At 49.7% G+C, this 24,981-nt stretch overlaps 1 protein-coding gene across 1 annotated transcript in view; it reads right to left on the bottom strand.

Moving 5' to 3' along the window:
• Nucleotides 1–19,949, bottom strand: part of LOC139561291 (N-acetylaspartate synthetase-like) — a 34,118-nt gene extending 14,169 nt beyond the window's left edge. The window contains exons 1-2 of the mRNA XM_071378279.1: nt 19,479–19,949; nt 18,015–18,179 (exon numbers count right to left, since the gene is read on the bottom strand). Coding sequence (XP_071234380.1) covers nt 18,015–18,179; nt 19,479–19,794 — 481 coding nt within the window. The 5' untranslated portion in view covers nt 19,795–19,949. The remainder of the gene's footprint in view (nt 1–18,014; nt 18,180–19,478) is intronic.
• Nucleotides 19,950–24,981: the final 5,032 nt, after the last annotated feature.

Raw genomic sequence — 24,981 nt, 5'->3', positions numbered from 1 at the left:
AAGAGGAAGGGGGCGGTAGGAGGGGGGATACTAAGAGGAAGGGGGCGGTAGGAGGGGGGATACTAAGAGGAAGGAGGCGGTAGGAGGGTGGATACTGAGAGGAAGGGGGCGGTAGGAGGGGGGATACTAAGAGGAAGGGGGGGTCGGAGGGGGGATACTAAGAGGTAGGAGGCGGTAGGAGGGGGGATACTAAGAGGAAGGAGGCGGTAGGAGGGGGGATACTAAGAGGAAGGAGGCGGTAGGAGGGTGGATACTAAGAGGAAGGGGGCGGTCGGAGGGGGGATACTAAGAGGAAGGAGGCGGTAGGAGGGTGGATACTAAGAGGAAGGGGGCGGTAGGCGGGGGGATACCAAGAGGAAGGGGGCGGTAGGAGGGGGGATACTAAGAGGAAGGGGGCGGTAGGAGGGGGGATACTAAGAGGAAGGGGGCGGTCGGAGGGGGGATACTAAGAGGAAGGGGGCGGTAGGAGGGGGGATACTAAGAGGAAGGGGGCGGTAGGAGGGGGGATACTAAGAGGAAGGGGGCGGTAGGAGGGTGGATACTAAGAGGAAGGAGGCGTTAGGAGGGGGGATACTAAGAGGAAGGGGGCGGTAGGAGGGGGGATACTAAGAGGAAGGAGGCGGTAGGAGGGGGGATACTAAGAGGAAGGAGGCGGTAGGAGGGTGGATACTAAGAGGAAGGGGGCGGTAGGCGGGGGGATACTAAGAGGAAGGGGGTGGTAGGAGGGGGGATACTAAGAGGAAGGGGGCGGTAGGAGGGGGGATACTAAGAGGAAGGGGGCGGTCGGAGGGGGGATACTAAGAGGAAGGGGGTGGTAGGAGGGGGGATACTAAGAGGAAGGGGGCGGTAGGAGGGGGGATACTAAGAGGAAGGGGGCGGTCGGAGGGGGGATACTAAGAGGAAGGGGGCGGTAGGAGGGGGGATACTAAGAGGAAGGGGGCGGTAGGAGGGGGGATACTAAGAGGAAGGGGGCGGTAGGAGGGTGGATACTAAGAGGAAGGATGCGTTAGGAGGGGGGATACTAAGAGGAAGGGGGCGGTAGGAGGGGGGATACTAAGAGGAAGGGGGCGGTAGGAGGGGGGATACTAAGAGGAAGGGGGCGGTAGGAGGGGGGATACTAAGAGGAAGGGGGCGGAAGGAGGGGGGATACTAAGAGGAAGGGGGCGGTAGGAGGGGGGATACTAAGAGGAAGGGGGCGGTAGGAGGGGGGATACTAAGAGGAAGGAGGCGGTAGGAGGGTGGATACTGAGAGGAAGGGGGCGGTAGGAGGGGGGATACTAAGAGGAAGGGGGGGTCGGAGGGGGGATACTAAGAGGTAGGAGGCGGTAGGAGGGGGGATACTAAGAGGAAGGAGGCGGTAGGAGGGGGGATACTAAGAGGAAGGGGGCGGTAGGAGGGGGGATACTAAGAGGAAGGAGGCGGTAGGAGGGGGGATACTAAGAGGAAGGAGGCGGTAGGAGGGTGGATACTAAGAGGAAGGGGGCGGTCGGAGGGGGGATACTAAGAGGAAGGAGGCGGTAGGAGGGTGGATACTAAGAGGAAGGGGGCGGTAGGCGGGGGGATACCAAGAGGAAGGGGGCGGTAGGAGGGGGGATACTAAGAGGAAGGGGGCGGTAGGAGGGGGGATACTAAGAGGAAGGGGGCGGTCGGAGGGGGGATACTAAGAGGAAGGGGGCGGTAGGAGGGGGGATACTAAGAGGAAGGGGGCGGTAGGAGGGGGGATACTAAGAGGAAGGGGGCGGTAGGAGGGTGGATACTAAGAGGAAGGAGGCGTTAGGAGGGGGGATACTAAGAGGAAGGGGGCGGTAGGAGGGGGGATACTAAGAGGAAGGGGGCGGTAGGAGGGGGGATACTAAGAGGAAGGGGGCGGTAGGAGGGGGGATACTAAGAGGAAGGGGGCGGAAGGAGGGGGGATACTAAGAGGAAGGGGGCGGTAGGAGGGGGGATACTAAGAGGAAGGGGGCGGTAGAAGGGGGGATACTAAGAGGAAGGGGGCGGAAGCAGGGGGGATACTAAGAGGAAGGGGGCGGTAGGAGGGGGGATACTAAGAGGAAGGGGGCGGTAGGAGGGGGGATACTAAGAGGAAGGGGGCGGAAGGAGGGGGGATACTAAGAGGAAGGGGGCGGTAGAAGGGGGGATACTAAGAGGAAGGGGGCGGTAGGAGGGGGGATACTAAGAGGAAGGAGGCGGTAGGAGGGTGGATACTGAGAGGAAGGGGGCGGTAGGAGGGGGGATACTAAGAGGAAGGGGGGGTCGGAGGGGGGATACTAAGAGGTAGGAGGCGGTAGGAGGGGGGATACTAAGAGGAAGGAGGCGGTAGGAGGGGGGATACTAAGAGGAAGGAGGCGGTAGGAGGGTGGATACTAAGAGGAAGGGGGCGGTCGGAGGGGGGATACTAAGAGGAAGGAGGCGGTAGGAGGGTGGATACTAAGAGGAAGGGGGCGGTAGGCGGGGGGATACCAAGAGGAAGGGGGCGGTAGGAGGGGGGATACTAAGAGGAAGGGGGCGGTAGGAGGGGGGATACTAAGAGGAAGGGGGCGGTCGGAGGGGGGATACTAAGAGGAAGGGGGCGGTAGGAGGGGGGATACTAAGAGGAAGGGGGCGGTAGGAGGGGGGATACTAAGAGGAAGGGGGCGGTAGGAGGGTGGATACTAAGAGGAAGGAGGCGTTAGGAGGGGGGATACTAAGAGGAAGGGGGCGGTAGGAGGGGGGATACTAAGAGGAAGGGGGCGGTAGGAGGGGGGATACTAAGAGGAAGGGGGCGGTAGGAGGGGGGATACTAAGAGGAAGGGGGCGGAAGGAGGGGGGATACTAAGAGGAAGGGGGCGGTAGGAGGGGGGATACTAAGAGGAAGGGGGCGGTAGGAGGGGGGATACTAAGAGGAAGGAGGCGGTAGGTGGGTGGATACTGAGAGGAAGGGGGCGGTAGGAGGGGGGATACTAAGAGGAAGGGGGGGTCGGAGGGGGAATACTAAAGAGGTAGGAGGCGGTAGGAGGGGGGATACTAAGAGGAAGGAGGCAGTAGGAGGGGGGATACTAAGAGGAAGGGGGCGGTAGGAGGGGGGATACTAAGAGGAAGGAGGCGGTAGGAGGGGGGATACTAAGAGGAAGGAGGCGGTAGGAGGGTGGATACTAAGAGGAAGGGGGCGGTCGGAGGGGGGATACTAAGAGGTAGGAGGCGGTCGGAGGGGGGATACTAAGAGGTAGGAGGCGGTAGGAGGGGGGATACTAAGAGGTAGGAGGCGGTAGGAGGGGGGATACTAAGAGGAAGGGGGCGGTAGGAGGGGGGATACTAAGAGGAAGGGGGAGGTAGGAGGGGGGATACTAAGAGGAAGGGGGCGGTAGGAGGGTGGATACTAAGAGGTAGGAGGCGGTATGAGGGGGGATACTAAGAGGAAGGGGGCGGTAGGAGGGGGGATACTAAGAGGAAGGAGGCGGTAGGAGGGGGGATACTAAGAGGAAGGAGGCAGTAGGAGGGTGGATACTAAGAGGAAGGGGGCGGTAGAGGGGGGGTACTAAGAGGAAGGAGGCGGTAGGAGGGGGGATACTAAGAGGAAGGGGGCGGTAGGAGGGGGGATACTAAGAGGAAGGGGGAGGTAGGAGGGGGGATACTAAGAGGAAGGGGGCGGTAGGAGGGTGGATACTAAGAGGTAGGAGGCGGTATGAGGGGGGATACTAAGAGGAAGGGGGCGGTAGGAGGGGGGATACTAAGAGGAAGGAGGCGGTAGGAGGGGGGATACTAAGAGGAAGGAGGCAGTAGGAGGGTGGATACTAAGAGGAAGGGGGCGGTAGAGGGGGGGTACTAAGAGGAAGGAGGCGGTAGGAGGGGGGATACTAAGAGGAAGGGGGCGGTAGGAGGGGGGATACTAAGAGGAAGGGGGCGGTAGGAGGGTGGATACTAAGAGGAAGGAGGCGGTAGGAGGGGGGATACTAAGAGGAAGGGGGCGGTAGGAGGGTGGATACTAAGAGGAAGGAGGCGGTAGGAGGGGGGATACTAAGAGGAAGGGGGCGGTAGGAGGGGGGATACTAAGAGGAAGGGGGTGGTAGGAGGGTGGATACTAAGAGGAAGGGGGCGGTAGGAGGGGGAATACTATGAGGAAGGGGGCGGTAGGAGGGTGGATACTAAGAGGAAGGAGGCGGTAGGAGGGGGGATACTAAGAGGAAGGGGGCGGTAGGAGGGGGGATACTAAGAGGAAGGGGGCGGTAGGAGGGGGGATACTAAGAGGAAGGGGGCGGTAGGAGGGGGGATACTAAGAGGAAGGAGGCGGTAGGAGGGGGAATACTAAGAGGAAGGGGGCGGTAGGAGGGGGGATACTAAGAGGAAGGAGGCGGTAGGAGGGGGGATACTATGAGGAAGGGGGCGGTAGGAGGGTGGATACTAAGAGGAAGGAGGCGGTAGGAGGGGGGATACTAAGAGGAAGGGGGCGGTAGGAGGGGGAATACTAAGAGGAAGGGGGCGGTAGGAGGGGGGATACTAAGAGGAAGGAGGCGGTAGGAGGGGGGATACTATGAGGAAGGGGGCGGTAGGAGGGTGGATACTAAGAGGAAGGAGGCGGTAGGAGGGGGGATACTAAGAGGAAGGGGGCGGTAGGAGGGGGGATACTAAGAGGAAGGGGGCGGTAGGAGGGGGGATACTAAGAGGAAGGGGGCGGTAGGAGGGGGGATACTAAGAGGAAGGAGGCGGTAGGAGGGGGAATACTAAGAGGAAGGGGGCGGTAGGAGGGGGGATACTAAGAGGAAGGGGGCGGTAGGAGGGGGGATACTAAGAGGAAGGGGGCGGTAGGAGGGGGGATACTAAGAGGAAGGAGGCGGTAGGAGGGGGGATACTAAGAGGAAGGAGGCGGTAGGAGGGGGGATACTAAGAGGAAGGAGGCGGTCGGAGGGGGGATACTAAGAGGAAGGGGGCGGTAGGAGGGGGGATACTAAGAGGAAGGGGGCGGTAGAAGGGGGGATACTAAGAGGAAGGGGGCGGTAGGAGGGGGGATACTAAGAGGAAGGGGGCGGTAGGAGGGGGAATACTAAGAGGAAGGGGGCGGTAGGAGGGGGGATACTAAGAGGAAGGGGGCGGTAGGAGGGGGGATACTAAGAGGAAGGGGGCGGTAGGAGGGGAGATACTAAGAGGAAGGGGGCGGTAGGAGGGGGGATACTAAGAGGAAGGGGGCGGTAGGAGGGGAGATACTAAGAGGAAGGGGGCGGTAGGAGGGGGGATACTAAGAGGAAGGAGGCGGTAGGAGGGGGGATACTAAGAGGAAGGGGGCGGTAGGAGGGGGGATACTAAGAGGAAGGGGGCGGTAGGAGGGGAGATACTAAGAGGAAGGGGGCGGTAGGAGGGGGGATACTAAGAGGAAGGGGGCGATAGGAGGGGAGATACTAAGAGGAAGGGGGCGGTAGGAGGGGGGATACTAAGAGGAAGGAGGCGGTAGGAGGAGGGATACTAAGAGGAAGGAGGCGGTAGGAGGGGGAATACTAAGAGGAAGGGGGCGGTAGGAGGGGGGATACTAAGAGGAAGGGGGCGGTAGGAGGGGGGATACTAAGAGGAAGGAGGCGGTAGGAGGGGGGATACTAAGAGGAAGGAGGCGGTAGGAGGGGGGATACTAAGAGGAAGGAGGCGGTCGGAGGGGGGATACTAAGAGGAAGGGGGCGGTAGGAGGGGGGATACTAAGAGGAAGGGGGCGGTCGGAGGGGGGATACTAAGAGGTAGGAGGCGGTCGGAGGGGGGATACTAAGAGGAAGGGGGCAGTAGGAGGGGGGGTACTAAGAGGAAGGGGGCAGTAGGAGGGGGGATACTAAGAGAAAAGGGGGAGATAGGAAGGGACCTGTAGGAAGGAAGAGGTAGGAGGAAGCTGAAGCCCTCCCCACCATCTGTCAGAACAGAGTGTGCCAACAGACAGGACGGGACAACCAGGCACGCCAGCCCAGGCCGTGTGTGATGTGATGTGTAAGATACACAACACTTTAGTGTTGCTGTAACTACAGATCAAACATTTTATTAATAGATTAATAATAGTTCAAATGTGAATAGAATATTAGATATGAATAGATTATACATATTCAAGATGATTCTATTAAAGATACACTCTCAAACCATTGTATCATTTCAGACAGTAGTTTTGAAAGTGGTGCTCATGAGCCTGAAGTGGTCCATGTTTTTTGTGTACTAAGCCACTAAATTGTACACTATGTCATCCAGTTTGTATGATATGTTACATCCTGCAAATTATTATTATCATAATCGTCATATATTTTAGCAATTTGTATGAAATGTTATGATTACAGTTTGTTGTGCTTTAAGATCCTGGAGTGCATCTTTAAGATGTCCCATGTATATACTAGCGATTAATGTCATGCATCCCAAATCACACCCTATTCCTTATATAGTGCACTATTTTTGACCAGGACCCATAGGGTTCCATTTGAGCCTTGGTCTCTGGTAAAAGCTCAGAGGGATCCCACAGTATTAATACCTAAGCTGCTGGTTCCAAGGTTCAAGAAGGACCATTCCGTTTATTTGACTTCATTCCGATTCAATTTAACAAATTTAGAGAAGCTCAATAGCACTTAGCTGTAATTATCTCTGTACGGGGGTCGCTAACTGCAAATAGAATGAAAGAAAAAGGCAACTGACATTTTCAAACTCTTCTTGACCCGTAATACCTACATGTTTCAAGCAGACCACCATAGACCCTGTGGCCAAGAACGCAAAGGTAACCTGTCTAAATGACTATCGCATGACTACCCGTAGCACCCACATCTGTAGCCATGAAATGCTTTGAAAGGCTGGTCATGGCTCACATCAACACAATCAACCCACTCCAATTCGCATACCGCCCCAACAGATCCACAGATGACGCAATCCCTATTGCACTCCACACTGCTCTCTCCCACCTGCACAAGAGGAACACCTAAGTGAGAATGCTGTTCATTGACTACAGCTCAGCGTTCAACACCATAGTGCCCTCCAAACTCATCACTAAGCTCAGGACTCTGGGACTGAACTCCCTCTGACCCACAACACGGGGGCCCCCCAGGGGTGCGTGCTTAGTCCCCTCCTCTACTCCCTGTTCACCCACGACTGTGTGGCCGCGCACGACTCCAACACCATCCTTAAGTTTGCTGGCGACACGACGATGAGACATCCTATAAGGTAGTGTGGTACCAGGACATCAACCCCCAACATCAGCAAGACAGAAGAGCTGATCGTGGACTACAGGAAATGAAGGGCCCGAGCACGCCCCCCTCCACATCGACGGGGCTGTAGGGAGTGGGTTGAGTTCCTCAGTGTCCACATCACTAAGAAACTATCATGGTCCACACACACTAATACAGTCATGAAGAAGGCTCAACAATGCCTCTTCCCCCTCAGGAGGCTGAAAAGATTTGGCATGGGCACCTCAGATCCTCAAAAAGATTTACAGCTGCACCGTTGAGAGCATCTTGACTGGCTGCATCACAGCTTGGTATGGCAACTGCTTGGCATTCGACCGCAAGGCGCTACAGTGGGTAGTGCGTACAGCCCATTCTTGCCATCCAGGAACTCCAAACCAGGAAGTGTCAGATGTAGGGCCTAAAAATGGTCAAAGACTCCAGCCACCCAAGTCATAGACTGTTCTCTCTGCTATCGCACAGCAAGCGGTACTGATGCAGCAAGTCTGGAACCAACAGGACCCTGAACAGCTTCTACCCCCAAGCCATAAGATGGCAAAATAATTAGTCAGGTTAGCTATTGGTCAACTATTTAACTGTTTGCATTGACCCTTTTTGCAATAACTCTTTTGACTCGTCACATACAGTACGTTGTTGCTACTATTTATTATCTATCCTGTTGCCTGGTCACTTTATCCCTACCTATATGTACATATCTACCTCAAATACCTTGTACCTCTGCACATTGACTCGGCACAGGTCTCAGGTGCATATAGCCACATTTTCGTTACTCATTGTGTATTTATTCCTCATGTTATTATTTTCCTCCCTCTGCATTGTTGGGAAGGGCCCGTAAGCATATCACTGTTAGTCTACACATGTTGTTTACAACGCATGTGACGAATACAATTTGATTTGATTTGATAGGATAGGATCAGAGAATGGTGGAGAGAAGACAGAGAGACAAGATAGAGAGGGGGGGGGGTGTTGGAGGAGAAGAGAGAGTACCCATCGGCTCACCTGAGACAGGTGGTGGAGTCTAGCATTCTAGCTGGCAGGGGGTTGGAAAAACTGAAGAGAGCCTCAACTTCCTCCTTCTCCCCATCCCTATTCTCCTCCTCCTCCTCCTCGTCCCTATTCTCCTCCTTCTCCCTCCTCCCTATTCTCCTCCTCCTCCCCTCCCTATTCTCCTCCTTCTCCCTCCTCCCAATTCTCCTCCTCCCCTCCCTATTCTCCTCCCCCTCCCTATTCTCCTCCTTCTCCCTCCTCCCAATTCTCCTCCTGCCCTCCCTATTCTCCTCCTCCTCCCCCTCCCTATTCTCCTCCTCCCTATTCTCCTCCTCCTCATCCCCCCTCCCTATTCTCCTCCTCATCCTCCCCTCCCTATTCTCCCCCTCATCCTCCCCTCCCTATTCTCCTCCTCCCCTCCCTATTCTCCTCCTCCTCCCTATTCTCCTCCTTCTCCCCCCTCCTTATGCTCCTCCTTCTCCCCCCTCCTTATTCTCCTCCTTCTCCCCACTCCTATTCTCCTCCTTCTCCCCACTCCTTATTCTCCTCCTTCTACCCCCCTCCTTATTCTCCTCTGCCTCCTTATTCTCCTTATTCTCCTCCTTCTCCCCCCCTCCTTCTCCCCCCCTCCTTATTCTCCTTATTCTCCCCCCTCCTTATTCTCCTCCTTCTCCCCCCTCCTTCTGCCCCTCCTCCTTCCTCTCCTCCTTATTCTCCTCTTCCTCCCCCCTCCTTATTCTCCTCCTCCTCCTATGAGAAACATTGGCTCTGAGAAGAAGGGATCTGCTGGTTAAGAGTCAGACATGGAGAACTAAGAGCTAGCTTGACTAGAGAGGCGGATCATAGGATCCTGGTAGATGGGGATGGGAGTAGACAGTAGGGTGTGGGGGTATCATAGCCCGGGGTTGAAGGAAGTGGAGAGGACTCTACCAGAGCAGTAAGGAGGAATGGAAGGAGGAGAGAGCTATTACAAGAGCGTTAAACACTATTTAATTTGGAAAGATTTTTTACTCAGGATTTTAATGTGACAGATTTTTTTATTCTAACTGGTATAGGAAAAGAATATGCTTCCTGCCGTGGGCGTGCATTGGTAGGAGAATATGGTGTGATGTTATGATATGACTATGATATGACCCCCCCCCCCCTAACCCTTTTTATTGTGCTTAACAAGATTATTGTCTATCCATTCAGATGAAACCTATGAGGGTAATTCAGTTGATAAGCATTTAGTCTAGACAGCACACACCCTTGCTGTGTGTGTGTGTGTGTGTGTGTGTGTGTGTGTGTGTGTGTGTGTGTGTGTGTGTGTGTGTGTGTGTGTGTGTGTGTGTGTGTGTGTGTGTGTGTGTGTGTGTGTGTGTGTGTGTGTGTGTGTGTGTGTGTGTGTAAGATTAAACAAAAGCTCATTAACAGCTTGTGTCCGCTTTAGTGTGTGTTCATACTTGATACAGATCATCCCTTTGTTATGTTTAAGCGTGCCTGTGTGTGTGCGCACGCATGTGTAGCAGACATGAGTCAGTCATGGTTGCTCATGGTCACGTGATGAGGTAGAAGCAAATGTCCTCTTGGTCTAACGGTCAAGGTGTTGGTTTGTCCCGCACTAGACCAAGGAATGAGTTTACTAGGGTATCTCTGGGTATAGGATGGGACCCCCCCCCCCCAGTCACAGACTCTTCCCCCCAGGTGGCTTGCTCCTTCTCCTGGGAACAAAGTGCATGCTGGGAATATGGATCTTCCGGACAGCTATACAACACACATCATTGTTTTGTCCCCATGTCACCCTAATAGATGAGACCAGGAGCACACACACATGCTTACACACGCACATCTATGCACATACACTCATATGCACACTTCTCACACAAACACACAACATATGGCAAATAATTATTTAAACATGAATAGTTAACATGGCTAGACACAAGCCCACCCATCTCAAGAAGACCTACAAGCTCCAGCATATCTGTCATTCATTACACACACTACCCCTGGTATGTTACACACACACACCCTGCCCTCTGTCTCCATTACAGCTCCATTAGCGCCTGAGGCAGTGTAGGAGCATTAATCACAAAGGAGGCTGCAGCACTGGCCTTTTCACATTAGTTTTACTGCCCTGGGTGGCTCATCACTCACACTGTGTGTGTGTGTGTGTGTGTGTGTGTGTGTGTGTGTGTGTGTGTGTGTGTGTGTGTGTGTGTGTGTGTGTGTGTGTGTGTGTGTGTGTGTGTGTGTGTGTGTGTGTGTGTGTGTGTGTGTGTGTGTGTGTGTGTGTGTGTGTGTGAAAGGGTTGGAGGTTTCGTAAAAAATCCCTTCCCCCCTCTTCTGTAAATCACTAACCAAAACCCTCTGTTAACGTCTAAGATGTTGTAAGGCAGAGGAAGATGTGCTTTTTTCTGTGTCTCACCCACTCACTCATAAAGATCAGACCACATGATTGGTTACCCAAGATCGGATCATATGATTGGTCACCTGGGAGTAAAGTGTTTAGAAACAATAATGTTTTTAACATCTCATTTTGCCTCTTGTTGGGTCCATTGTTCTTTACCAGTATCGATTAAAAACATTTTTTGGAGTAGCGCTTTTGCAGTTCACATATTTTTGGGTTGTGTCATTGTACAATGAATAAGACACTTACTGAAATTTGTATTGAAGTTAGTAGAGATTAAACTCAGTGACATCTAGTTAGAGTGATACCCCTCTCGAATGGACAATCAAGAATGTACTAGAACTGGAATTAAACTTTTTCTCTCTTTCTATCTGTCTTTCTTTCTATCTCTCTCTTTCTATCTGTCCCTCTTTCTATCTGTCTTTCTTTCTATCTCTCTCTTTCTATCTGTCTCTCTTTCTATCTGTCTCTCTTTCTATCTGTCTCTCTTTCTATCTGTCTCTCTTTCTATCTGTCTCTTTCTATCTGTCTCTCTTTCTATCTGTCTCTCTTTCTATCTGTCTCTCTTTCTATCTGTCTCTCTTTCTATCTGTCTCTCTTTCTATCTGTCTCTCTTTCTTACTCCGTCTTTCTCTTTCTTACTCCGTCTTTCTCTTTCTTACTCCGTCTTTCTCTTTCTTACTCCGTCTTTCTTTCTTACTCCGTCTTTCTTACTCTCTCTCTCCAGGTGATGTCTAACCCAGTTCTCCACAGCTACTGTTACATCCTCAACAATAAAGAGAGAGGGAGCGGAAGGATGGAAGGAACGTTTATCTACTGTGTGTATAGCGAGCTACCTCAGCTGACGAGCTAGAGAGAGTTCCCAAGGGAGACCCCTACGTGGAGCAAACCTTCCCCCATATCCCGATCAAATGCTTCCATTTTCTACCTTGCCTTCTCTCTCTCTCTTACTCTGTCTGACACTCTCTCTCTGTCTGACACTCTCTCTCTCTCTCTGTCTGACACTCTCTCTCTCTCTCTGTCTGACACTCTCTCTCTCTCGCTCTCTCTCTCTGTCTGACACTCTCTCTCTCTCTCTCGCTCTCTCTCTCTGTCTGACACTCTCTCTCTCTCTCGTCTCTCTGACTGCCTCTGTCACTGTCTCTCTGACTGCCTCTGTCACTGTCTCTCTGACTGCCTCTGTCACTGTCTCTCTGACTGCCTCTGTCACTGTCTCTCTGACTGCCTCTGTCACTGTCTCTCTGACTGCCTCTGTCACTGTCTCTCTGACTGCCTCTGTCACTGTCTCTCTGACTGCCTCTGTCACTGTCTCTCTGACTGCCTCTGTCACTGTCTCTCTGACTGCCTCTGTCACTGTCTCTCTGACTGCCTCTCTGTCTGTCTGTCTCTCTGTCTGTCTCTCTGACCGCCTCTGTCACTGTCTCTGTCTGTCTCTCTGACCGCCTCAGTCACTGTCTCTCTGACTGCCTCTGTCACTGTCTCTCTGACCGCCTCTGTCACTGTCTCTCTGACCGCCTCTGTCACTGTCTCTCTGACCGCCTCTGTCACTGTCTCTCTGACTGCCTCTGTCACTGTCTCTCTGACCGCCTCTGTCACTGTCTCTCTGACTGCCTCTGTCACTGTCTCTCTGACTGCCTCTGTCACTGTCTCTCTGACTGCCTCTGTCACTGTCTCTCTGACTGCCTCTGTCACTGTCTCTCTGACTGCCTCTGTCACTGTCTCTCTGACCGCCTCTGTCACTGTCTCTCTGACCGCCTCTGTCACTGTCTCTCTGACCGCCTCTGTCACTGTCTCTCTGACTGCCTCTGTCACTGTCTCTCTGACTGCCTCTGTCACTGTCTCTCTGACTGCCTCTGTCACTGTCTCTCTGACTGCCTCTGTCACTGTCTCTCTGACTGCCTCTGTCACTGTCTCTCTGACTGCCTCTGTCACTGTCTCTCTGACTGCCTCTGTCACTGTCTCTCTGACTGCCTCTGTCACTGTCTCTCTGACTGCCTCTGTCACTGTCTCTCTGACTGCCTCTGTCACTGTCTCTCTGACCGCCTCTGTCACTGTCTCTCTGACCGCCTCTGTCACTGTCTCTCTGACCGCCTCTGTCACTGTCTCTGACTGCCTCTGTCACTGTCTCTCTGACTGCCTCTGTCACTGTCTCTCTGACTGCCTCTGTCACTGTCTCTCTGACTGCCTCTGTCACTGTCTCTCTGACTGCCTCTGTCACTGTCTCTCTGACTGCCTCTGTCACTGTCTCTCTGACTGCCTCTGTCACTGTCTCTCTGACTGTCTCTCTGACTGCCTCTCTGTCTCTCTGTCTGTCTCTCTGACCGCCTCTGTCACTGTCTCTGTCTGTCTCTCTGACCGCCTCTGTCACTGTCTCTCTGACTGCCTCTGTCACTGTCTCTCTGACCGCCTCTGTCACTGTCTCTCTGACCGCCTCTGTCACTGTCTCTCTGACCGCCTCTGTCACTGTCTCTCTGACTGCCTCTGTCACTGTCTCTCTGACCGCCTCTGTCACTGTCTCTCTGACCGCCTCTGTCACTGTCTCTCTGACCGCCTCTGTCACTGTCTCTCTGACCGCCTCTGTCACTGTCTCTCTGACTGCCTCTGTCACTGTCTCTCTGACCGCCTCTGTCACTGTCTCTCTGACCGCCTCTGTCACTGTCTCTCTGACCGCCTCTGTCACTGTCTCTCTGACCGCCTCTGTCACTGTCTCTCTGACCGCCTCTGTCACTGTCTCTCTGACTGCCTCTGTCACTGTCTCTCTGACTGCCTCTGTCTGTCTCTCTGTCTGTCCCTCTGTCTGTCTCTCTGTCTGTCCCTCTGTCTGTCTCTGTCACTGTCTCTGTCTGTCTCTCAGCAGAGCTATAATAAGCAGCAGGTACAGTGAGTGACAGTAGTGAAGTATCTGCACCCACTAACTCCCCAGAACAGAATGAGATCACTGTCATTAGCAGGGAAGTGAATAGGGGCTAACAGACAAGTAGACAGCGTCCCAAATGGCACTCTATTCCCGACATAGTAGCCCATAGGGCTCTGGTCAAAAGTAGTGCACTATATAGGGACTAGTGTGTCATTTGGGATGTGGAAGTAGACTGCTCTGTCTAGGCAGGACCCAGTATGGGACAGGCTCTGACCCAGACTGAGATATGAGGACAACAACCCATCTGGCCACTCTTATCGCTGCCCTGGGGCCCAGGAATCAGGTGGCTGTAACTGTTGAGTCACCTTGGCCCATCTACCTATGTACTGTGTGGAGCAGACTAGATACCTTCACTGTAGAGAGCAAGGTTGTGTAAGTCCCAAATGGCACCCTATTTACTACATAGTGTACTACTTTTGACCAGAGCACAATGAGCCCTGGTCAAAAGTAATGCACTATATAGGGAATAGGGTGCCATTAGGAATTGGGCCCAAGCTTCATAATGTTGAAGTTAGGAACTTGGTAAAGGAGCTTGGTTTTGCCTTGTGCCGAATCACGCCCCTCGCCATGTCTTGTATAACAACGGGGGCTGCGGGGGTACGTGCTACGCCACTGTTTATAACTAGCTAGAAGTTAACTATCTAAGATGTGACAAATAAATGATCTCCAGCTCAGCACTCCAGCTATGTATATGGTTTGCTAACTTGCTAGCCTCTTGGTTACGGCATAGCCAATCAATCCTCTCCGGGAACAAGAGCCTTGCTGTCTAAGATTTGTTTTGTGCATGCAGCAAATTGTGAGTAGCCTTTTGAGATAGTTGTATAACTTTATGAGCTGGAATATCTGTCATTGCAATGAGTTTATGTTCCCTTGCTCATGTTAGCATTCAGCTAGCGTCCACTATGGGAATTCTGCGTGTGTGTGCAGCCACGCACCTCCTCCAGGACTGCCGCGCAGAGACGCAAGAGACTGAACTTCACCGAGTTCCCCCACATTAGTTTGCACTATATAGATCAACGTTTTTTCTGTGATCGAATCAACATTATATCGGCCCCTTTCTAATGCAACAAACCGAAACAAATCTAACTTTGCAAGATTGAGTCTGATTTTGTTGTAGGCAGAGCCAGAGCCCAACGGAGTAGAATTCTGTTGGCCGGGGTAGCCCATAAGAGGTCTTTCAATCACCTGTGAGTCAATGCACTTTTCAGATCAGTTCAGAACAGAGCTGTGCATGTGCACATTTGCTGATATTCTTTTCTAGTTAGCGAGTTATTAGCCCAGGTATAGATAAGTATAGGTCAGCAATGGGGAGTTACTGCTTCCTACAAGATCACAAAACATGGAGACTACATTTCAAGCTGTCTTTAAAAAGCCAGTCAGGTAAAAAGCTTCTGTCTTAATTAAAGGGACAGTGTTGTATTTTGTATTTTGAGACAAGCTTGAATATAGAGACAAGCTAATAGGCAGAGGGGTAGCCTACATTGTCTAATTCTCTGTGTGGTAATTATTATTATTTGTAACTTTTTTTAAAGTCTCAAGCAATGTAGGCCTGCAATGAACACCACATATAGGATACTGTAGACTATATGATAGAAATCAAAAGCTATTTCCATGGGAAAATGCTATGGGATTTGCTCCATTGGTTTAGTTGGTAGGCCTACATTATGCTCAGATGGTAGTCAATAGGCTATTGTGGCTGTCTCAAACTGTAAGGGTACAGCCTCAGTGTTCACTGTAAACGCACTCCGGAATTTCTCACAATGTTCAAGTTTCCGCTCAAAATACCTACAATTTGCGCAGTGCCCCGGAAAATGTGAGGGAACATTGGTTGGGACCCCGACAAACATTTATGTTGGGAAAGAAAAAGAGGCCAGTGTTTGCACTGACATTAATACCATATACCCTGCTATGGTACAGGGACTTTATGAAGGTATGAAAATCTGGATAATAATAATAATAATAATATATGCCATTTAGCAGACGCTTTTATCCAAAGCGACTTGGATACCGCCAGACCCTACTTGGTATAGACTACAGAACAGTGGTGTATTTGTTCAGGGCAGTGAAAGTGGATGGATTGATTTGTTGATTAATGAAACAGCGTTTATCGATTGGTCTATTAGTGAAACAGCCTTTAACGATTGGTTGATTAATGACACAGCCTTTATTGATTGGTTGATTAATGACACAGCCTTTATTGATTGGTTGATAGTACCACAGGGATGTCAGGGAAAACTCAAGCTGGTAGAATTAATGTCCTGCTCTTTGATGTTAAGAATCCCTACTTAAACACCCACTCCCATGCCCTTATTGTTCCTGGTATGTCCCATGCACACACACACGCTGAGCAGAGGGCTGAGATAACTGATGTCTTTTTGTGACAGTGGGACGAGTAAATGCATGCACACACATTCTAGCGATGGGGGGGGTCGATACAGTTACATATCGGGATATTATTGCTGATGATATATTGCATCGTTTTGACAATATCGCAATATTATTTTTGCGATAGTTGGCTGTACCTGCACCAACAGTATTCTTCCTTCATAGCTTGTTCTCCATCTTCTTTTTAAATAGGGAGCCATTTTGTTTTCAACACTTTTATTTCCATGACTGATCAAAACTGGTTTTCTCATGGCTCTCTCTTGTCCTTCTGCAGCACACAAATGGTGAGCAATATGTTTGGATAATCGAATCGCAATAAAATCTCAGTGTCAAATCGCAATACAGATAGAATCATGAGAATCCTGACAATTACAATACATATCGTATCGGCACCTAAGTATTGCGATAATATCGTATCGGGAGGAACCTGGCAATTCCCAGCCCTAACACATATACAGTGCATTCGGAAAATATTCAGAACCCTTGACTTTTTCCACATTGTTAGGTTACGGCCTTATTTTAAAATGTATATATATTTTTTAATCCTCATCAATCTACACACAATACCCCATAATGACAAAGCAAAAACAGGTTTTTAGAAATGTTTACAAATGTATTAACAATAAAAAACTGAAATATTACATTTACATAAGTATCGATCGGGTTCAAGTCTGGGCTCTGGCTGGCCCACTCAAGGACATTCAGAGACTTGTCCCGAAGCCACTCCTGCATTGTCTTGGCTGTGTGTTTAGGGTCGTTGTCCTGTTGGAAGGTGAACCTTCGCCCCATTCTGAGGTCCTGAGCGCTCTGGAGCAGGTCTTCATCAAGGATCTCTTTGTACTTTGCTCAGTTCATATTTGCCTCGATCCTGACGCTGAAAAACATCCCCACAGCATGATGCTGCCACCACCATGCTTCACTGTAGGGATGCTGCCAGGTTTTCTCCAGGAAGAATCTTGGTGGTTCCACTTCTTCCATTTAAGAATGTGGGAAGGCCACTGTGTTCTTGGGGACCTTCAATGCTGCAGAAATGTTTTGATACCCTTCCCCAGATCTGTGCCTCGACCGAATCCTGTCTCTGAGCCCTACGGACAATTCCTTCGACCTCATGGCTTGGTTTTTGCTATGACATGCACTGTCAACCATGGGACCTTATATAGACAGGTGTGTGCCTTTCCAAATCATCTCCAATCAATTGAATTTACCACAGGTAATGGAAACAGGTTGCACCTGACCGCAATTTGCATAGAAAAGGGTCTGAATACTTCTGTAAATAAGGTATTTCTGTTTTTTTTATTTCTAAAAACCTGTTTTTGCTTTGTCTTTATGGGGTATTGTGTGTAGATTGCTGAGGATTTAAAAAAATCTATTTTAGAATAAGGCTGTAACATAACAAAATTTGGAAAAGTCAAGGGGTCTGAATACTTTCTGAAGGCACTGTATACACATACTGAAGAGGAGATAAGGGCGTTGATCTGTCCCTGGCCAGTTGAGACTGTGTGTGTGTGTGTGTGTGTGTGTGTGTGTGTGTGTGTGTGTGTGTGTGTGTGTGTGTGTGTGTGTGTGTGTGTGTGTGTGTGTGTGTGTGTGTGTGTGTGTGTGTGTGTGTCAGCATGTGAGAGAGACAGAGAGAGAGCAACAGAGAGACAGAAAGACAGAGAGAGAAAGCGATTTGATTATAGCCTAAAGTTTTGGAACGGAACAAGGAGGAAGTGTGTCATAGCTCACTTCTTAGAATCGAAGTGTTTTGAATCATAGGAGATTTATGGATTGTCCTAATTAGGGACTGATGTAGTTGAGGAAATGACTCCAATGAGGCTTGGCCGACAGAGGCTTGGCCGACTGCTGCAGAAAGTCTATCAGCAGTTTCCTCCTCGCAATCAATAGGCCCAGTAGTGTGGCTTGCCCTGAACCCTCCCACAGTAACAAAGTGGAGCGAGTCGCCCTGCATACTTAATAAGCAGGCAGACTGCCTTGGTCTTTGAACGCATAACTGCGTCCCAAATGGCACCCTATTCCCTACATAGTGCACTACTTTTGGCCATGGCCCATGGTTCTGCGGATGAACATTTATATACTGACAAAGACAACAGATTAGGCCTATTTCATTTTCACATTACTTTTCAGTATATAGTTTGTGTGTTGTGTCCAATTGCCCCCTATCCCCTCTTACCTGTAGGTTTCATGTAATACTCCTCGATGTCTGCCATGTCAGTGTGGAGCGCGCAGGCCAGATAGCTGTGGATAACTTTGTGGCTGTAGAAGTAGCGCCCGGCCATGAGAAGGAACGGCGCGCAGCAGGTCAGCGCGAGGGATTTGGTCACAACAAAGCACATCACTATGGAGATAAGGAAGAAAAATAAACGATACCTGTCAGAAAAAAGAATCAAATGTTGGATTTTGGCGGAAGTCACACACATAACCAAACAGTGACATTCCAAGAATTAGTATATGTTGCTGCTTCAAAAAAAGATCAGTCCCTGATATCACACACGTAATACGGAGTAAGTCATTGAAAAACATCACATGACATCCTATGTTGAATATGTATTTATTTTACTGGGTGCAAATTTAAGTCTATACTCATAGCCTAGATATCCTACACATCCAATAGCCTTTTAAAATCATCTCAGACTCTGGTCCATTTACTGCAGTGGTGCTTTTTGGAGTAGCCTATTTCTCTGATTGGGCAGCACGGTGGCGCCAGAGTGGAACCCACCACACAGACAGGCTGTGCAGCAGCATTGCATGTTATTATGTTTTCGTCTAGCCTGGCATGATGCAACACTATTTTACTCCATTGCACCACGATATGGCGTGCTTACTGTCAACGGTGTGCCCTTACTTTGTATGGTTCCAAATAATAGCTTCATTTCCACATGATAGCCCACACCAATTTTCAGACAACATTTCGACAGTGAAGTATAGTATGTTTTGTTGGTTTTTACTGTTTAATCTGTATGGTACTTACCACGGTACAGATAAAGGAATGAGGTGTACATACGTGATGAACATTTTGAAATTAACATCTGCACTCGAATTATAAACAATGACAGCATGCGCACACGGCTGGTGGTGCTGCGCGTTGTGTGCACGTACAGTAAAATGTGTGTATGATGGGAACTGGTGAAGGGGTGCGATTGGTGCACGCACGCGCACACTGTGGGCCAATCCTCAAGTTCTATTCATTCATTCATGCGTCCAACACAACCGGCATCGTAGCGCCCTACACGCACATCCAACAGGGCACCGAGTACATACTACATGCAGCATGCGTTTTAGCCATGCCTTTGTGTTGCGGTTTGATGCGGTGCTGTAAGGCACATGAGCTACATGCCGGAATCGAGGAAAAGAGGGCATCGAATTATCCATTAACACACACATTGATGCTCCAACAGATTATAGCTTTCCTTCAACTGCATTTCAATTCACAATTTAAAAAAAACATATTTTGCAATGATTGGTTTTCATGTGTTAGTATGGTTGGGTTATTCATTAAGAATGTATTTTACAATAATCATTTTCAAATACATAGCATACATGGGTAAAATGAAAAGCGTTTTTCAATGAGTAATGGCAACTTTACACGAATTTCACTCCAGTAAATCGTTAGTATAGGATGAATCGTGTCACTTACGTGTCAGAAGAGCATATACGAATTGGGTTTGACTTTGCTGTAATATGCCTCTGAACGCAGTGTTGGGTATCCTCTCCATTATCCCCTCATAAAAGATGCGGCGCACCTCCACATGGTCCGTGCGCTCAAACTCGCGGATCAAAACCGTATCTTTCCTCACATCATTTTCCTCGAGAGGATTCGGTGCAGGTGTGGAAGAAGTCCACATTTGCGAGGAGGAAAGGATAATAGAATCTTTTTTTGTCCCTTGTATGGCATCGTGTTCATCCGCAACAATTTTTGTCTCGCAAACCATTTTTGGAGACGAACAATGCATGCAACTGGCCTCAAAAATGACTCGAACCTTGGTAAGAATAGAAATGGGATACGATGCGTTTATAAATATGCAAAGAAAAAAGACGGCGGATGTTTCTGTTGCAACCCTGAGCGTTTCTGCACGACCAAGGGTTGCCGGCCAGCACTTAGCCTATTTATAATGCGCCCTAGCGATGCATTCAGGTTCAGGGGCTGGCCCGCACAGCGCGTACATTGGCTCAGGCGCTTCTCCATTCGATTCTGATAGGCGGATAGAGACAAGAGTGAGGCACCCGGTTTAATTATTTTTTTAAAACCTCAACATTGCTCCTGGTGTGCCGGCGAAATTCCACACATGTGTGTTTGAGGGGGACAGGGAGGGTGGACTTGCGTAAGGGTATTTCGGAACAGGTAGACTAATGGGGGCCTTTGAAGCTCACCCCAAACAACCCGGCCTGCACCGGTGTACCTGCTGCGGGAGCTGCGCCAGACCCTCTCTTCAGCGATGACTGAAATTACACTTGCCAGAATGGATAAGATGCGTTCATACGAGGACGCATGAGATTTCATGCGTCAAAATATAAAGGACACTTGGTGATGGTGGGACTTTGTGAGGGAATGTTTAGAGAACTGACTGGCAGTGTAGCCTATGGCTGGTTAGGTGGCTGCGGCTCAGCGCCTCGCTCCTCCCGGCGTTGTGCCTCTTTCGATCTCCGGTCTCATGACTGACAGGTCTGCTGCACTGCAGTGATTCCACCCCGGTTTTATTCTCGCCTCACTCGTCCTTTCCCACGACACTTTCCTTACGACGGCGTTTCGGTGTATCATCATTGAACATTCCTTAGTCTAAGTCGTAGGACTGACTGGCTGTGTAGGCTATATGGCTATATGGCACAGTATGAGGTAATTTAAATTCACTGTCATTAATTTATTCACACAGGCTACAATTGACTGTTCACATTAATTCAGTGTTCTGTTTAAATGTGGCCATATGCCTCACTGGATATACCAATCAAATCAATACACATTTATGTGGGGACACTAAAGGGGCGACACCGCCTAACCAATGCCGTTACAATGGTCCCGCTACTACTACACCCAATTCCGTGACGTCTCTTCTGTCCTCGATTATGCCTATGGTTTATTACGCCTGTAAGCAATATTATAATCACAGTGGAGAAAGTTTCACTAAACGGATGCCTTCATAGGCCAAATGCTCTACCAAATCATTACACATTTGCATTGGCTTCGTTCCATAGCGCGCAGCCTAAATGTAAACACGAATTTAAAGCATTATCTTAATTTTCGGACGTTTTTCTGAATTTTTAGGCTAGCATTATTAACCTAACGAAGAAAATGCATTTGTATAGCTCTAAATGAGTTAGGTATAAGATGTTACTAGCCTATCGCATTGAACAGAACTAGACTAGTGTATATATATAAATCATTGGTTTAGACTAGAATCATCACCACCTCCCCCGCCCTACTGTTGATAACACACCCACCCACGCACTCCACTCCCCAAGAACACATCAATCCCATGCAGTCTATAGGTCTGTCCAAACACCTAAACATTCTCAAATGTGTGTGGTCGTCGACGCGTAGAGCCGCAGACCTCAAAACATGCGCACGGGGCAGAGTAGCCCTTGCAGTAGACTATAGGTTGTAATAGCCTAGACATCGCAGGTTTCTCGCGCGCAAGACTCAGTCATTTCACACAGCAAGACAGCGCGTGGACTGAACCGAAGCTCCCTCTGCCGGCAGACGGATCAGAAGGTGTCCTGAGCATGCGCGGATTGATCTTACACCAGCATCGACTGCATAGAATCGACAGACTACATGCGTTACATTTTTCCCTGAACGGTTGTTTATTAGGGTCCTATACATATAACCATACATGTGTTGTTAAATTTCAGGTGATATACAATAGCAAAGGGTGATTCAAGGGGACCTCGGTTACAGTCAGTGTGATTTTATAGAGGCTGCAGTGGACAACACTTTACACATCAGCAAACCATAGAAACAGAATGAAGGATTGGAGTTATGTAAGGCAAACACGCAAGGGTTAGGGAACAAATAAGAAGTCTGCTCCTGAGCACCATGATTCTTAATAACTAGTTAAAGAGTTGTAAGTCTTTACTGGGACAGAACGACTGGCTGTAGCCCACTTGCTCTGATTATCTTCAACCTGACCTTGTGTGTTTGAGTGGGGGGGGGTTGTGTTGCTCTGCATTTTGTATTCAAACTCCCAGGGTGTGTGTGTGAAGTGAGCGAGAGAGTGTGGGGCGTGTGTATGTGTGTGTGTGTGCGGTGCCAATGTTTCCTAGTTTTAGGCTACACACTGTCTATTTTTAACCAGGCTGGCTGCAGGATAGTTCTGGTCCTTGTCCCTGGTTTCCCCGGTTTCCACTGTTCTGTTACCACACTGTGTACCCTCCTCGTCTGACATACACAGAAACACACACTCTCCCTCTCGTCCCAGTCTGACCCAGTCAGAGCCTGTAGCATACACACACACACACACACACACACACACACACACACACACACACACACACACACACACACACACACACACACACACACACACACACACCCACACACACTTACAACCCAGTGCCCCCGCCCTTCCTGCCTGCCATCAGCGCCCACTTCCCCTGTCCCCCTGTGAACCATTCTGCCTGCCAGAGACACCCACCGCTCTGAGGGCAGTGTGTGTGTGTGTGTGTGTGTGTGTGTGTGTGTGTGTGTGTGTGTGTGTGTGTGTGTGTGTGTGTGTGTGTATTGTTTGCTACAGGCTCTAAACTTGATGAGAGGGAGTGAGAGATATAGCTTGATAATGAACAGGGGAGACGGGACAGAAGGGCTGAAAGGGCGAGAGAGGGACATAGTGAGGGGAAAGATAAGGTTAAGATAAGACTGGTAGAGTGAAGGAGAGACGGAGATATGGTGCAAGAGGGGAGAAGGAGAAAACACTGCTCTGACCTCTGACCCAAGAAAGACGGAAGCAAATGAGAGAGGAGGAGAGAGCGAGAGAGAGAGAGAAAGAGAAAGAGAGAGTAGAGGTATACTTGAAAAGCGAAGACCCAGCTCTTTAGAATGAGATTCAGGGTTGTCTGGGGCCGGCTGGGGCTGTGTTTCAAATTGCACCCTATTCCCTACATATATATAAGAAATAGGGTACGATTTGGGATTCATCCCTGTGTTTACCAGGTGTCAGCAGATACCCACAGACTGCATGCAAACACACAGAACCCTGGGAAGAGAGAGAGAGAAAGAGAGAGAGAGCGAGATAGAGTGAGGGAGGGAGATATAGAGATATACTGTATATAGAGGGGGAGAGATATATTGAGGGAAGGAGGGATATATATATAAAGAGAGGGAGGGAAAGACAGAGATAGAGATAGATGGAGTGAGCGATAGAGAGAGGGCGTGGAGAGACAGAAAGAGAGGTGAGTGAGAGAGCGAGAGAGAGGGAGAGAAACACGGGGGGAGAGAGAGAGATAGAGAAGGGAGAGAGAGAAACAGAGAGACTAGAGAGAGAGAGATAGAAAGAGAGAAATTGTGAGGGGAGCGAAAAAGAGAAATAGAGCGATATAGAGGGGAGAGAGAGAGAGACTAGAGAGAGAGAGAGAGAAAGAGAGAGAGAAATTGTGAGGGGAGCGAAAAAGAGAAATAGAGCGATATAGAGGGGAGAGAGAAAGATATTGAGAGAGAGAGATAGAGATTGAGGGGAGAGAGAGAGAGAGGGGAGAGAGAGAGAGAGGGGAGAGAGAGAGAGAGAGAGAGAGAGAGAGAGGGGAGAGAGAGAGAGAGAGAGAGAGAGAGAGAGAGAGAGGGGAGAGAGAAAGATATTGAGAGAGAGAGATAGAGATTGAGGGGAGAGAGAGAGAGAGAGAGAGAGATATTGAGAGAGAGAGATAGAGAGAGAGGGGAGAGAGAGAGAGAGAGAGAGGGGAGAGAGAGACAGAGAGAGAGAGAGAGAGAGAGAGAGAGAGCACCATACACGTTTGTGCAGTGTTCTGCTGCTCTCCTCACACCTCTGAGGCAGCCTTTAAAGCCACAATCCTCAACCCCTACTTCCAGACAAATGGCAGCCCGCCCGCCACTTCTTTCACTATAAAGCTGAGAGATGGGGCTGGAGAACAGCGGTCAATATTGCAGACTGTACCTTTAAGTGGGACCCACCATGCTGATTTTATCTCCACAACCCCTAACTACCCGGAATAACTTATTCTCCTCTTCTTTCAGAATCCAAAGCATGTCATTCTCTCTCTCTCTCTCTCTCTCTCTCTCTCTCTCTCTCTCTCTCTCTCTCTCTCTCTCTCTCTCTCTCTCTCTCTCGCTCTCTCTCGCTCTCGCTCTCTCTCCATCCTTGTGTCTCTTCATCCAGTGAATATTTCATCAGGGTTGGCCAGGGCTTTATTATTCATAGATCTGCCTCTAATGAGTAATTCATAGAAGCCCTGCAAAAATATATATGCATATTTAATGCATTATCATGTATATCATTTATTAATGCTGGTAGCCCTGGTAGGCAGCAGCACTGCAGCCTCCTACTTACTTGCTGGAGGTATGCCCACTGAGCGGCCATTTTGGCTCCATTTGCAGGGCATGGTGGGTAAAAATAGAGCCAGCCACACCATCTCTATGGGTCTTAGGTGCCCGGATGGCAGACTGGCCTATTCAGGAATATTCAGCCTGCCTGGGAGATCTAGGACAGAAACACAGGGCGGTGGTGATTGGCTGTCATTTCATCCCTCCCGGTGTCACCGCTAACCACGTCCTGTTGGAATTTGTTTTAACACTAGCTGTGGCACCGTTTCAGACATTGTGTGTGTGTGTGTGTGTGTGTGTGTGTGTGTGTGTGTGTGTGTGTGTGTGTGTGTGTGTGTGTGTGTGTGTGTGTGTGTGTGTGTGTGTGTGTGTGTGTGTGTGTGTGTGTGTGTGTGTGTGTGTGTGTGTGTGTGTGTGTGGAGAGAGTAAAGACTGTTCTGAATTCCTCTCATCGCCTGTCCTTGATAGAAATGTTTGTTCCTAGACATTGGGGGGTTTCCCGCTCCAGAGGAGAACAGCTGGGAGGAGGATCATTCTCCTGCTAAAATGGTGCATTCCAGTGTTGTAGAGTAGAGAGCAGGGGCTGGAGTGTTAATGTAGTGATTAAAGGGGCAATCTGCTGTTGGTACATCCATTTTTTCCTTTTAACTTA

This window comes from Salvelinus alpinus, chromosome 31 (genome assembly GCF_045679555.1).
Source record: "Salvelinus alpinus chromosome 31, SLU_Salpinus.1, whole genome shotgun sequence".
Lineage (NCBI taxonomy): Eukaryota > Metazoa > Chordata > Actinopteri > Salmoniformes > Salmonidae > Salvelinus > Salvelinus alpinus.
This window is presented reverse-complemented; position numbering and strand designations above follow the sequence as displayed.